Below are 15,799 nucleotides of genomic sequence, written 5' to 3'. Positions count from 1 at the left end.
TTTCCGACATCTACAAAGCAATTAGCTACCGGCTGCCACCTACTGATATGGAAGAGTATTACACGGTTACTCTGCCGAGCTCTAGACAGCACCGACACTCAACAACAACACATCATTTGCAGATTATAATTACTGGTTTGCAAAAAAATATTTTTAACCCAAATAGGTGAAATTAGATAATCTCCCACGGCACACCAGACTATATCTCACGGCACACTAGTGGGCCGCGGCACAGTGGTTGAAAAACACTGACTTAAGTGATGAAAGTAAAAAAAAAAAAAAACTAATAAAAATGTATCACTTTATGAGTGGGGCACCTTTTGGATCCCAAATATATTTAGTGGTATTTTATTTATCTTTTCACTGTGATGACTCAATAAATATTAAATAATTAAAATCAATGGTGTCCTGCATTATTCATATTTTAGGGCTCTAATTACTAAATACTGCATATTTCAGTTTTACTATGAAAAACAAAGTTGTTTTTGACAGAAAAGCCATAAAACCTTTTTTTTTTTTTTAAAGTTGATATAGAGATTTACTGTAAGCGTTAAATAAAAAATAATAATACAAATTAGACTTATTATTAACATTTTAATAACTGAGACTAGAGATGTCCGATAATATCGGCCTTAAATCAACATAAAAAACACAAGATACACTTACAATTAGTGCACCAACCCAAAAAACCTCCCTCTCCCCATTTACACTCATTCACACAAAAGGGTTGTTTCTTTCTGTTATTAATATTCTGGTTCCTACATTATATATCAATATATATCAATGCAGTCTGCAAGGGATACAGTCCGTAAGCACACATGATTGTGCGTGCTGCTGGTCCACTAATAGTACTAACCTTTAACAGTTAATTTTACTAATTTTTATTCATTACTAGTTTCTATGTAACTGTTTTTATATTGTTGTACTTTCTTTTTTATTCAAGAAAATGTTTTTAATTTATTTATCTTATTTTACTAATTTTTTAAAAAGTACCTTATCTTCACCATACCTGGTTGTCCAAATTAGGCATAATAATGTGTTAATTCCACGACTGCATATATCGGTTGATATCGGTATCGGTTGATATCGGTATCGGTAATTAAAGAGTTGGACAATATCGGAATATCGGATATCGGCAAAAAGCCATTATCGGACATCCCTAACTGAGACCCTTTATGGTCCCCGGGACCCCTAAAGGTAAAATAAAAATAAAAAATCCATATATTTTGTTATGGTTTGAAATGAAAAATATCAAAATGGCCCCCACATGCTTTAATTTTTCCGTTTGCGGCCCTCAATGGAAAAAGTTTGGACACCCCTGATATAATATATAACAATTACCATGTACAATATTACAATATATGTAACCGCTGCAGCAGAAAATATACATCATATCCTGTTGGAGTATGAGCTCCGCTGTCCCTCAATTGTCTGGTGGAGTGGGTGGGCAGGACTGTCCATGATGGCCAGCAGTTTGTCCAGTATCCTCCTGTCCCTCACTGACACAAACGCCTCCAACTGCGTGCCGATAGTTTGGCCGGCTTTCCGGATCAGTTTAAGTCCCTTTTGCTGGTGCTGCTCCCCCAACACAACCACTGCAAAGTACAGGGCACTGACCACAACAGACTGATCTCCAACAGCTTGCTGCACACATTAAAGCAGTGCTTTTCAAACTTTTTTGAGCCAAGGCACATTTTTTTGCGTTGAAAAAATGCTGAGGCACACCACCAGCAGACATCATTAAAAAACGAAACTCAGTTGACAGTAAAAAGTTGTTGTCGCAATTGTTGGATATGACTTTAAAGCATAACCAAGCATGCATCAATATAGCTCTTGTCTCAAAGTAGGTGTACTGTCACCACCTGTCACATCACACCCGGACTTATTTGGACTTTTTTTTGCTGTTTTCCTGTGTGTAGTGTTTTACTTCTTGTCTTGCGCTCCTATTTTGGTGGCTTTTTCTCTCTTTTTTGGTATTTTCCTGTAGCAGTCTCATGTCTTCCTTTGAGCGATATTTCCCACATCTACTTTGTTTTAGCAATCAAGAATATTTCAGTTGCTTTTTATTAGGGATGTCCGATAATGGCTTTTTGCCGATATCCGATATGCCGATATTGTCCAACTCTTTAATTACCGATACCGATATCAACCGATACCGATATCAACCGATATATACAGTCGTGGAATTAACACATTATTATGCCTAATTTGGACAACCAGGTATGGTGAAGATAAGGTACTTTTTAAAAAAATGAATCAAATAAAATAAGATAAATAAATGAAAAACATTTTCTTGAATAAAAAAGAAAGTAAAACAACATAAAAACAGTTACATAGAAACTTGTAATTAATGAAAATTTGTAAAATGAACTGTTAAAGGTTAGTATTATTAGTGGAGCAGCAGCACGCACAATCATGTGTGCTTACGGACTGTATCCCTTGCAGACTGTATTGATATATATTGATATATAATGTAGGAACCAGAATATTAATAACAGAAAGAAACAACCCTTTTGTGTGAATGAGTGTGAATGGCGGAGGGAGGTTTTTTGGGTTGGTGCACTAATTGTAAGTGTATCTTGTGTTTTTTATGTGGATTTAATAAAAAACAAACAAAAACAAAAACAAAAAAAACCCGATACTGATAATAAAAAAACAGATACCGATAATTCCCGATATTACATTTTAACGCATTTATCGGCCGATAATATCGGCAGACCGATATTATCGGACATCTCTACTTTTTATCCTTCTTTGTGGGGACATTGTTGATTGTCATGTCATGTTCGGATGTACATTGTGGACGCCGTATTTGCTCCGCAGTAAGTCTTTGCTGTCGTCCAGCATTCGGTTTTTGTTTACTTTGTAGCCAGTTCAGTTTTGGTTTCGTTCTGCATGGCCTTCGCTAAGCTTCAATGCCTTTTCTTAGGGGCACTCACCTTTTCTTTATTTTTGGTTTAAGCATTAGACACCTTTTTACCTTCACCCTGCCTCCCGCTGTTTCCGACATCTACAAAGCAATTAGCTACCGGCTGCCACCTACTGATATGGAAGAGTATTACACGGTTACTCTGCCGATTTTAATTACTGGTTAGCCACGGCACACCAGACTGTATCTCAGCCCAGTGGTTGAAAAACACTGCATTAAAGGACCTTAACCTCAGCCTGGCATCTCTTATCCAATTCTCACTCTTTTGATTGATTTTCATCGTGTTCCTGTTTCCAAAATACAAACGTATGTGTTTTCTTGACTCCTGTTTGTGATAATTGTGTGTTTCAGGAGGAATTGCGGGAGCTCCGGGAGCAGCCCATCGACCCCCTGGCCGAGCAGGAGATCATTGAGAGCATCGAGGAGGTCTACTTCTCTAACGACTCTTTTGATATGGTGCAGCACGAACTGGAGGTCATAAAAACTAGTTTTTGTTTGGAGTGCTTGAATTATTGAGTGAATGACAACTCACTGCCCTGTAAAATTAACGACAAGGGACTGACTCACCGGTCCCGCCCTCCCTTGATACAAGAGTAGTTCCATCCAGCCCACCTCCTGCGATATTTGCAATCTGAACTCGCGATGGTTTCCTGCGCTTTGAAGCCCATCTTCCTGGTTTCTCACCTGAGCTGCTGCCACTTCCTCCTCTCCTATGCCGCGATCCGTTGACATCCAGACTGATGGATTGTGTCCACTGAACAGAAGGAGGGTGTGAAATCTCATTAGATTTATCTTGGTCTCACCACACCACCTGAAATGAGACTCTCAATCAAGGGGAAAGTAATTACCTATCATCCTCTGGGGCATGGAATTGTAATATCTTCTTTACCCAGCTGAGTTTGTTTGCTGTTTACTAAATAACGCCTTCTTCCTCCCCATATATGATCTTATAAAGCAAATTATTTACTTGTTATGGAATGGAAGGAAAAAGATTCAACTCATTTGAATGCTTCATCGGGTGTCTATTGCAGTTTAGATACTTTTCTGTAAACACCTCAAACTCGTCATGCTTCTACTTAGTTAGAACTTCTGTGTTTTGGAGCAGCGCCATGCATATATGGATGTGTGTGTGTGTGTGTGTGTGTCACCCTGTTTCTGCAAAACTCTCAGCAGCATCTGCTTACTTACTTTTCTTGTTTGTTTCTCTGTGTGTTTAGAAGCTCCCAGCCGAACTCAACCTGTTGGAGTTGGAAGAGTACAAAGACAGATTGAAGAAACAGCAGGCAGCAGTAAGTGACACACTCTAAAGACTTCTTTGGATATGAGCACAGAAATACTGTAAATCGATCCAGCCTGTGTTGAATCGATACTATCACAGGCGTCGAATTTTAACTTTTTAAAGGCCTACTGAAATGATTTTTTTTTATTTAAACGGGGATAGCAGATCCATTCTATGTGTCATACTTGATCATTTCGCGATATTGCCATATTTTTGCTGAAAGGATTTAGTAGAGAACATCGACGATAAAGTTCGCAACTTTTGGTCGCTGATCAAAACAGCCTTGAACAATATATTTCAGTGAATAACTTATTGTTCAAATCTGTATATAAATATGTACTTAAAGTGTTGTAATTATCTTGTAAAATGGATGGATGGGCGTTTAAAACAAAACTGTTATTATTAATTAGTAAGTATACATTTTTTGAGCCTTTTTAGAGAAAATCATATCATTGTAGTAAATTATGCAATTTACTTGATGATGTCATGGTGACCACGCCCATAGCCACGCCCCCACCACCACAGGTATCTTGGCAGTTTATGGGAAGCATTGTTATCGGTATCAGTTTTTTATAATTTTTTCATTTTTATTAAATCAACATAAAAAACACAAGATACACTTACAATTAGTGCACCAACCCAAAAAACTTCCCTCCCCCATTTACACTAATTCACACTATTTCACACAAAAGGGTTGTTTCTTTCTGTTATTAATATTCTGGTTCCTACATAATATATCAATATATATCAATACAGTCTGCAAGGGATACAGTCCGTAAGCACACATGATTGTGCTGCTGCTGGTCCACTAATATCACTAACCTTTAACAGTTAATTTTACTAATTTTCATGAATTACTAGTTTCTATGTAACTGTTTTTATATTGTTTTACTTTCTTTTTGATTAAAGAAAATGTTTTTAATTTATTTATCTTATTTTATTTTATGATTTTTTTTTAAAAAGGACCTTATCATCACCATACCTGGTTGTCCAAATTAGGCATAATAATGTGTTAATTCCACGACTGTATATATCGGTATCGGTTGATATCGGTATCGGTTGATATCGGTATTGGTAATTAAAGAGTTGGACAATATCGGGATATCGGCAAAAAGCCATTATCGGACATCCCTAATTTTTACATTAAAAAACATTAGTAAATTAGTAACATTAGTAAATAGCATGTTAGCATTGATTAGCTTGCAGTCATGCACTGACCAAATATGCCTGATTAGCACTCCAACAAGTCAATAACATCAACAAAGCTCAACTTTGTGCATTCACACACAGTATAAAACGTTTGGTGGACAAAACGAGACAAAGGAGTGGAATATTTTGCATGTAAACCAACTGTTGCGTCACAGTCCACACCATGGTGGGTTCAAGAACCGCCGAAATTAGTAGGACAAAACGATGTTCGCCAAATAGTGTCATCAGTAGGGATGTCCGATAATGGCTTTTTGCCGATATCCGATATTCCGATATTGTCCAACTCTTTAATTACAGATACCGATATCAACCGATACCGATATCAACCGATATATACAGTCGTGGAATTAACACATTATTATGTCTAATTTGGACAACCAGGTATGGTGAAGATAAGGTACTTTTAAAAAAAAATTATAAAATAAGATAAATAAATTTAAAACATTTTCTTGAATAAAAAAGAAAGTAAAACAATATAAAAACAGTTACATAGAAATTAGCAATTAATGAAAATTAGTAACATTAACTGTTAAAGGTTAGTACTATTAGTGGACCAGCAGCACGCACAATCATGTGGGCTTACGGACTGTATCCCTTGCAGACTATATTGATCTATATTGATATATAATGTAGGAACCAGAATATTAATAACAGAAAGAAACAACCCTTTTGTGTGAATGAGGAGGGAGGTTTTTTGGGTTGGTGCATTAATTGTAAGTGTATCTTGTGTTTTTTATGTTGATTTAATTTAAAAAAAAAAAAAAAAAACGATACCGATAATAAAAAAAACGATACCGATAATTTCCGATATTACATTTTAACGCATTTATCGGCCGATAATATCGGCAGACCGATATTATCGGACATCCCCAGTCATCAGTGAAGCATACACACACACACATTAAATAGTGGGCTTTCTAACAATTGGGAAGGTTTGTGTCGTGTTTGTCCTCAAACAAAAAACATACTAAAACAAAAAAATTATTTTCCCCCCATCTTTTTCCATTTTCAATCCTTTTTTAAAAATGCTCCAGGGAGCCACTAGGGCGGCGCCAAAGAGCCGCATGCGGCTCGAGAGCCGCGGGTTGCTGACCCCCGAACTAGGTGATCCTGTACTTCAATGATGTCACTTGGCAGGGTATCAGATGAAAAGCAGTACACATGAATTCATATTTTGGGGTTACGTTGTGATACCAATTGAAGTAGAAGCAGAAATATGATATTTTGCATGTTGCAGGACAAAGCACAATATCAAAATGATATTAAAAGAAAGCTTGAAATATTTAGAGTTGCATGTTATGAGCCTATGACATAAGTTTCACTTTCGTTAATCCTATTATTACTAGAATAAACAAACCTTTGCACAATATTTAAATGTTTCTAGTTTCACCTGAAGTACAGTGATTTACCACCATTTTAATGCATCTGTCACCACGAGGACTTGTGAGCCCGTTCACCGAGTATTTCCCCCTGGCGATGACACATGCCAGTTGCCAAGCGGTGGGTAAATTGAGAGAACTGGAAGAAGACTTGATGTGGCCTGTGGCATTGACCTATGCGTGTGTAAACCCATGGACTAGCTTCCCCTGGCCTTAATATGTCACACTTAGCTTAGAGGCTTTTCAGCAACTGTTCCACTTACAAGTCTGGCCAAAAATCTGCGGCCATGTCGCTCCGTATCAGTGACGTGTGGTGACCTTTACACCAGGTGGGGCATAAATGCCTTTTTTTTTTCTTCTTTAACTTCCATTCATATGCTCTAATTCAGTGTTTTTCAACCACTGTGCCGTGAGATAGTCTGGTGTGCCGTGGGAGATTATCTAATTTCACCTATTTGGGTTAAAAATATTGTTTGCAAAGCTGTAATTATAATCTGCAAAATATGTGTTGTTGTTGTTGAGTGTCGGTGCTGTCTAGAGCTCGGCAGAGTAACCGTGTAATACTCTTCCATATCAGTAGGTGGCAGCAGGTAGCCAATTGCTTTGTAGATGTCGGAAACAGCGGGAGGCAGCGTGCAGGTAAAAAGGTGTCTAATGCTTAAACCAAAAATAAACAAAAGGTAAGTGCCCCTAAGAAAATAGAACAAAACTAAAACTGAACTGGCTACAAAGTAAAGAAAAACAGAATGCTGGACGACAGCAAAGACTTACTGCGGAGCAAAGACGGCGTCCACAAAGTACATCCGACCATGACATGACAATCAACAATGTCCCCACAAAGAAGGATAAAAACAACTGAAATAGTCTTGATTGCTAAAACAAAGTAGATGCCAGAAATATTGCTCAAAAGGAAGACATGAAACTGCTACAGGAAAATACCAAAAAAAGAGAAAAAGCCACCAAAAAAGGAGCGCAAGACAAGAAGTAAAACACTACACACAGGAAAAAAGCAAAAAAAGTCCAAATAAGTCCGGGTGTGATGTGACAGGTGGTGACAGTACACCTACTTTGAGACAAGAGCTATAGTGATTCATGCATGGTTATGCTTTAAAGTCATATCCAACAATTGCGACGACGACTTTTTACTTGAGTTTCGTTTTTTTTAATGATTTCTGCTGGTGGTGTACCTCCCGTATTTTTGCAACACAAAAAATGTGCCTTGGCTCAAAAAAGGTTGAAAAACACTGCTCTAATTCATGTTAATACAGGTTGGGCATTGAAATAACGAGAACAAGAATGGAGTATTTCACTTTCATGAAAACCTGATGGTAATGATAATGTAACATGATAAATGGGACCAAAAAGTATTTGATAAAATTATCAAATACTTTTTGGTCCCATTTGCTTTTATTACAAAACCCAAAAGCAGTGAAGTTGGCACATTGTGTAATTCATAAATAAAAAGAGAATACAATGATTTGCAAATCATTTTCAACTTATATTCAATTGAATAGACTGCAAAGATATTTAATGTTCCAACTGAGAACAAATAATCATGAACTTAGAATTTAATGGCAGCAACACGTTGCAAAAAAGTTGTCACGGGGGCATTTTTACCACTGTGTTACATGGCCTTTCCTTTTAACAACACTCAGTAAAGGTTTGGGAACTGAGGAGACACATTTTTGAAGTGGAATTCTTTCCCATTCTTGCTTGATGTACAGCTTAAGTTGTTCAATCTCTGTTGTGGTATTTTAGGCTTCATTTTGCACCACACATTTTCAACGGGAGACAGGTCTGGACTACAGGCAGGCCAGTCTAGTACCCGCACTCTTTTACTACGAAGCCACGCTGTTGTAACACGTGGCTTGGCATTACCTTGCTGAAATAAGCAGGGGCGTCCATGATAACAATGCTTGGATGGCAACATATGTTGCTCCAAAACTTGTATGTACCTTTCAGCATCAATGGCGCCTTCACAGATGTGTAAGTTACCCATGTCTTGGGCACTAATACACCCCCATACCATCACACATGCTGCCTTTTACACTTTGCGCCTAGAACCAGTTCGAAGGTTAAGTAACTGCAGTCTATTCAATTTAAATCATTGTATTCTGTTTTTATTTACGATTTACACAAACGTGCCAACTTCACTAGTTTTGGGTTTTGTATAATAAATACAATATTTGGAATTTTTCTTCAATGTTACAACTTAATTCTGTTTTTAGGATTTTGCTGCAAAAATGCAAGTCAAATATCTTAAATTTGATAGGATTTTTTTGATTGTGTTTAGGATGTTACTCCAAAATTGCTTATACAGAGGCGAACAGTTCCCAAATTACTTTTACGTGTTAGGCGATACGTTTTTTTTGCAAAATTGCTGACTACCTGTCGTCCAAAAGCCGTGTGAAAATACGCAGTGCTACCACAGCTAATGCTAGGAATTTGTGAACATGACCAGCGATCTTCATTGGTAAGTTAATGATAACTTGACATCTTGTAATTAGGGATGTCCGATAATGGCTTTTTGCCGATATTCGATATTCCGATATTGTCCAACTCTTTAATTACCGATACCGATATCAACCGATACCGATATCAACCGATATATACAGTCGTGGAATTAACACATTATTATGTCTAATTTGGACAACCAGGTATGGTGAAGATAAGGTACTTTTAAAAAAAAATTATAAAATAAAATAAGATAAATTAAAAACATTTTCTTGAATAAAAAAGAAAGTACAACAATATAAAAACAGTTACATAGAAACTAGTAATTAATGAAAATGAGTAACGTTAACTGTTAAAGGTTAGTACTATTAGTGGAGCAGCAGCACGCACAATCATGTGTGCTTACGGACTGTATCCCTTGCAGACTGTATTGATATATATTGATATATAATGTAGGAACCAGAATATTAATAACAGAAAGAAACAACCCTTTTGTGTGAATGAGGAGGGAGGTTTTTTGGGTTGGTGCATTAATTGTAAGTGTATCTTGTGTTTTTTATGTTGATTTAATTAAAAAAAACAAAAAAAACCCAAACAAAAAAACGATACCGATAATAAAAAAAACGATACCGATAATTTCTGATATTACATTTTAACCCATTTATCGGCATCCCTACTTGTAATACTATAGTTGTAGCACCAGTGTTAAAATAATAACTGATGCATCTTGGTGTGCTTTCTTTTACTTGACAGCATATAAACTCCAATTTATTGGTACATTATTACATCATTTCTCATTCAATTTACTTTTATTGTTTACTCTGAATGTTAATAAAATGTTGAACATTATAATCCCTAGTTTATATAGTTTTTTGTACACATGCTTTTCAACTAGCAGGTTAAAAACAATGTAAAATATTGTGATATTACCGTATTTTCCGGACTATAAGGCGCACTTAAAATCCTTTAATTTTCTCAAAACTTGACATTGCGCCTTATAACTCGGTGCACCTAATGTATGGAATAATTCTGGTTTTGCTTACCGACCACGAAGCAATTTTAATTATACATGGTGTAATAACGTGACCAGTAGATGGCAGTCAAACATAAAAGCTGTAGCCTGCACTATGATAACAGTAAACAACACCAACATTGTATATGTTCCATTGAAAATATAGAACATTGCACACGGCACTCAAAAATCTATCAAAATGTTTTAGTAGGACTTTGGTAAGCTATGAAGCCACACCGCTTGATGGATTGTACTGTGCTTCAACATGGGAGTATTATTATGGTGTGTGTATAAGGTAAGACATATTATCTGGTGTTTTGTTTTCAAATATTATGCAAAAGCAACTTTTCGTACCTTCTGGTACCTGCTGTTCTGTATTTGGGATCTGCATAAGTCCTGAAAATTTGTGCGCGTCCGCCTTTGTAGTCCGTGCCGATAATCTTCTTCTTTTTCTCTATCTTCTTGTTATGGGACATTCATCCTCCGCTGTTGCCATTTCTAATATCAAGTAGTGTAAAGTTCTTACTTATATCTGTCAGTAAACTCACCATGTAAGCACTAAAACATACCGGTGTAGTGAGTTTACATCAGGGGTGGGCAATTAATTTTTACCGGGGGCCGCATGAGCAACCCGAGCACTGCTGGAGGGCCACATCCACAATATTTCAATTAAATTTAGCTCAATATTATTTTTTATATATACCGTAATAAAAATAATAATAATAATAATTAATAATAATAGTAATACTTCAACATAGTGTGTGTAACAGCATTCCATGACTAATATAAATGAATTAACATTAATAATAAATGACAGTAAAATAAGCACACGTATGACTGCGGAGTCATAGTGTAACTTTGTGTGGTGTTTGAGTTGTCCGACTTTTTGTGTGACCATAAACGCACCAGTGGTTTAGTGGTATGCGTGTTGGTGACAGATGACAAGTTGGTTTTGGCCTGGTTTGTACGGCAGAAAATGACTAGTTTTTCGAGATGGAAGTGTTTTACTCATGTTTTTGGTGTGGTTATGGCCGAATATAAACAGTTTTGCTCAATAAAGTGATCGATATAATTCCTGTCCTCGAAGCATCTCGATAGACGTTACAATATTTGAACGGTGTTCAATTGAACGGTGTTGACGAACACCGTTAGGGCCGCTTGTTGTCACTGTCACTCAAAGTTGCATTGCAAAATTACACAGAATAAATATGTTTATTTTGTTTAGAATTCAGATGGGATTTGATTTGGTGCGCGGCATATATTTGCTGCGCGCAGATGACGCTTGAGCAGTGCGCAATTGCGCAGGCGCGCACCTTAGAGGGAACGTTGCTTGGCAGTCCATGTCTTGTTGGAAACACGCCATTCCTCATCAACTTTTCTCTTTTTAGCGTCTCGGGTGTAAACCGTGCATCACTTGTCACTGCATGTGCACCTTCACTCACAGGCTACACACGGACATAGGCCCATAAATAATACTTTTCAAAATAAAAGCAGCACAGTTGTATTGCGCGCACGACATAGATGTTTTTTCAACTTTATTTTGTCATTTGTGATTGCAGCTGTTCACATTCACTCACAATCATGCACACGCATACGTCCACACGGAAGTAATACAAATAACGATTTTCAAAACAAAAGCAGCACCGTTGTATTGCACACTCGACATAGATACTTTTTAAAATGTATTTTGTAATTTATAATTGGCATCACGCGGGCCGGACAGGGACGCACAAAGGGCCGGATGCGGCCCGCGGGCCGCAGAATGCCCAAGTCTGGTTTACATTATTCACCCAAGGAACTTTAGTTATTGGAGAGTTCCGGTCGGTGATGATGTGTGAAACATCATCTATGCAACCATCACATGTTATGTAGACCACAAGGAAGTCTTTTACATTTAGAAAAAAATCACAATACTATGACTCCTTTAATGCGCCCTATAATCCGCCTTATATATGAAAAAAGATCGAAAATAGACCATTCATCGGCAGTGCACCTTATAATCCGGTGCGCCCTATGGCCTGGAAAATACGGTAATCGAAATTAGATGTTTATTTTTTCTCCATATCTGATAATCAGCTTGGAATTTTTACAAATAAGGAAGTAATAATAATAATAAAGCTAATACAAATAGTATTAATAATGCATTTTCTTTTACATCTTTATGTACACCAATTACATATAGTACAGATAAGACTACCCATGAATACCGATATCAATCAGTGGAAGGCAGTCCAATCATTGATTTTTGTTTTATTTTTCTCATAAGTGCACAGAGCATCAAGAGGTAAATAGGAAAGCTCCTCATGGGAGTCATAAAAGCCAAGTCTCTTCTTCAGTGCTTTGAGTGTAATAATGAATTGCTTTTGATTTTAAATTGGATGCTTATGCCAAGTGGCATGAAAACACCCAGATAAACCTAAGGAAACTGCATTTGAGCAATCTTCAATTTCCGTCTTACTCATGAACAGATGGGCTCAGAGGCCGATTGTTTGAAGAACTTCTCACGCTTCATGGCCCGCGCATCAGAAATGAGATGCAACAGTGCATTTGCTGAAAGAACACAACCCTAAGGGACTGATTTATCAGCACACAAATCCCCCAATGACTACTGTAGGGTAGCCAGATAAGAGATACTACAATTATTGCATGGTGATGTCATTCACATAAATGGTGGACTATGTTGCGGTTTGTCTTACGCCTGGTTCACACCAACGGCGCTTGCCGCGCTTTAAAGCGGCGAGCAAAGCGCCGTCATTTTTGTCAATTTTTCCCGAATATCCCGATCTCTGAAGTAATGTTATGCTTTGATACGCTCTGATACGCTCTGATACAAATTAGTTGCCGCTTTGTTACCGTTCCTCACGCTTTGATACGCTTTAAATCACGCTTTGATACGTTTTATTACGCTTTATTGAACTTTATTACGCTTTGATGCGATCCTGACGCTTTTAATCAGGCTCTGACACGATTATCAAGATCTGTTGTGCATTGTTACAACAAAAATAAGAACAAAATGTGAAAAACTCAGTATACTGTTTTCCACACATTTTTTATATTCATTTATTTTTTCAATTTCTCTTTTTTTTCCGTTATATTATGTTTTATATCTTCATTTCTTTTATTTTTGTCATCTTAATAAATATCTATCTTTCATTTCTTATGCTAGTTGAAAATAATAAAAGGCAATTATACACACATTTTTTATATTCATTTATTTTTTCAATCATTCTTTTTTTTCGTTATATTATGTTTTATATCGTCATTTCTTTTATTTTTGTCATCTTAATACTATCTTTCATTTCCTATGCTAGTTGAAAATAATAAAAGGCAATTATCCACACATTTTTTATATTCATTTATTTTTTCAATTTCTCTTTTTTTTCCCGTTATATTATGTTTTATATCTTCATTTCTTTTATTTTTGTCATCTTAATAAATATCTATCTTTCATTTCTTATGCTAGTGGAAAATAATAAAAGGCATTTCTTTTATAAAACGTAACATATTCTCTTTATTATTAACATTTTCATACAGAAAAATGATAGACAGTAATGTCAAACTGCAACATCAAACAGCAGAAGTACAGAAACAATGATCATCGTATAAAAAAAGGCAATGATGCAAAAGAGAATGGATTTGTAATCCTGTGTTGGTTAAAAGTTTCAATGTCACTAGTCAATATCACAGTCACTTCCTATTTGTAGTTGTAGACTGGGGTCCGCGCTTTGAAACAAGATCTGTTAAGCTTTCCTACGCTTTTAGTCAAGTTTTGCTGAGCTTTGTCAGGCTTTTTCACGCTTTCATACGCTCTCTGCGCTTTATTCCATTCTTGACAGAGCGCAGAATTTTTTAAAACCGTTTAAAAAAATTTGGCGAACTTGCCGCATGTCCCGCTTCACTACAAGCTTTCCCACCATCCATTAGGACCCTCACGCTTTAATCAGGCTTTGTTACTCTATAACGCCGCTTTGCATGCCGCTTTAAAGCGCCGTCAAAGCGCCGTTGGTGTGAACCTAGCATTAGGAATGAAAAGACCATCTTAGCTGGTGGCTGCTTTTTGTCTGTACATTTCTTCAGTGTGTAGTCTGTGTGTGTGAAATAAAGCTTATCCCTGTGACGAGGCGATGATAGTGCATTGATGCTCTCAGCTTTCCTTCGTAGGGTCTCATATTAGAGATGCAATTACTTCAGCTTTGTAATGACATGAGAGACAGATGCATTATGCTACCTTATCATTTACCTGGATTCACTTTGCTGTGGTCGAATGGACATTTTGTGTCATTGTGGGTGCGAACCACCGCCTTGTCTCTCTTGCCTGAGCCTAATTGGCATCTCTGACTCATTCCTGGCTGAGGTTCATCTCGTTGCTAATTGCCTTCGCGCACTGAGAGACATCAACTCCTGCAGAAGCTGGTCGTAATCCAAAGATGCACATCAGAAAGTGACACGGCCCGCAGAAGCATTAGTCTGAGCTTGTACCAGAGTAGGCCACGTTAATAACATGCTCGAGTAGCTCATGTTCGCTTCTTGTAAAAGCTCCGGAAAATTAGTGACGCTTTTGCAACCCTCGCTTCGAAACCACGTCTGGTTGCTGGAATTCTCCTAGGGAAGAGGTTTTAAAGGTGTGTGTATGTTGCTGGGAGGAGCAGTGAAGTGTCTCGGCACTAAATTTAGGGTTCAGGGGAGCATATACCTTACTAAAAGAAACTGTGAACCAGTGGATCAGTAAATTATACTCACTGCTTGAAAATAGATATAGAAGATGTCGGATGTTTGACTGGCATTTTTGCAGCAGAATCCTAGAAACAGTAAAAAACTGTCATATTAAAGATCATTGACCAGCAGCTTTGCAGTACTTTCCTAAAAACAGCGCATATACACTACCGTTCAAAAGTTTGGGGTCACATTGAAATGTCCTTATTTTTGAAGGAAAAGCACTGTACTTTTCAATGAAGATAACTTTAAACTAGTCTTAACTTTAAAGAAATGCACTCTATACATTGCTAATGTGGTAAATGACAATTTTAGCTGCAAATGTCTGGTTTTTGGTGCAATATCTACATAGGTGTATAGAGGCCCATTTCCAGCAACTATCACTCCAGTGTTCTAATGGTACAATGTGTTTGCTCATTGGCTCAGAAGGCTAATTGATGATTAGAAAACCCTTGTGCAATCATGTTCACACATCTGAAAACAGTTTAGCTCGTTACAGAAGCTACAAAACTGACCTTCCTTTGAGCAGATTGAGTTTCTGGAGCATCACATTTGTGGGGTCAATTAAACGCTCAAAATGGCCAGAAAAAGAGAACTTTCATCTGAAACTCGACAGTCTATTCTTGTTCTTAGAAATGAAGGCTATTCCACAAAATTGTTTGGGTGACCCCAAACTTTTGAACGGTAGTGTATTAACGTTGTTGCCCTAGGGTAAACTGGGTATAACACATGGCACACTGACAAAGCTTAACCTATTGTTACTATAACAATCTACAAGGTTAATGTAGGTTGCTTCTCTTTCTTCCCCTCCATTTTTCTGCATT

General features: G+C 37.1%; 1 protein-coding gene across 1 annotated transcript in view; it reads left to right on the top strand.

The window, feature by feature from the left end:
- vps50 (VPS50 EARP/GARPII complex subunit) overlaps positions 1 to 15,799 on the top strand; it is a 481,936-nt gene that overhangs the window by 32,343 nt on the left and 433,794 nt on the right. Inside the window, exons 3-4 of the mRNA XM_062029406.1 lie at positions 3,281 to 3,403; positions 4,147 to 4,218. Coding sequence (XP_061885390.1) covers positions 3,281 to 3,403; positions 4,147 to 4,218 — 195 coding nt within the window. The remainder of the gene's footprint in view (positions 1 to 3,280; positions 3,404 to 4,146; positions 4,219 to 15,799) is intronic.

This window comes from Entelurus aequoreus, linkage group LG20 (assembly GCF_033978785.1).
Source record: "Entelurus aequoreus isolate RoL-2023_Sb linkage group LG20, RoL_Eaeq_v1.1, whole genome shotgun sequence".
Taxonomy (NCBI): domain Eukaryota; kingdom Metazoa; phylum Chordata; class Actinopteri; order Syngnathiformes; family Syngnathidae; genus Entelurus; species Entelurus aequoreus.
Note: the sequence above shows the minus strand (reverse complement) of the source record. Positions and strands in the feature narration are given on the sequence as shown.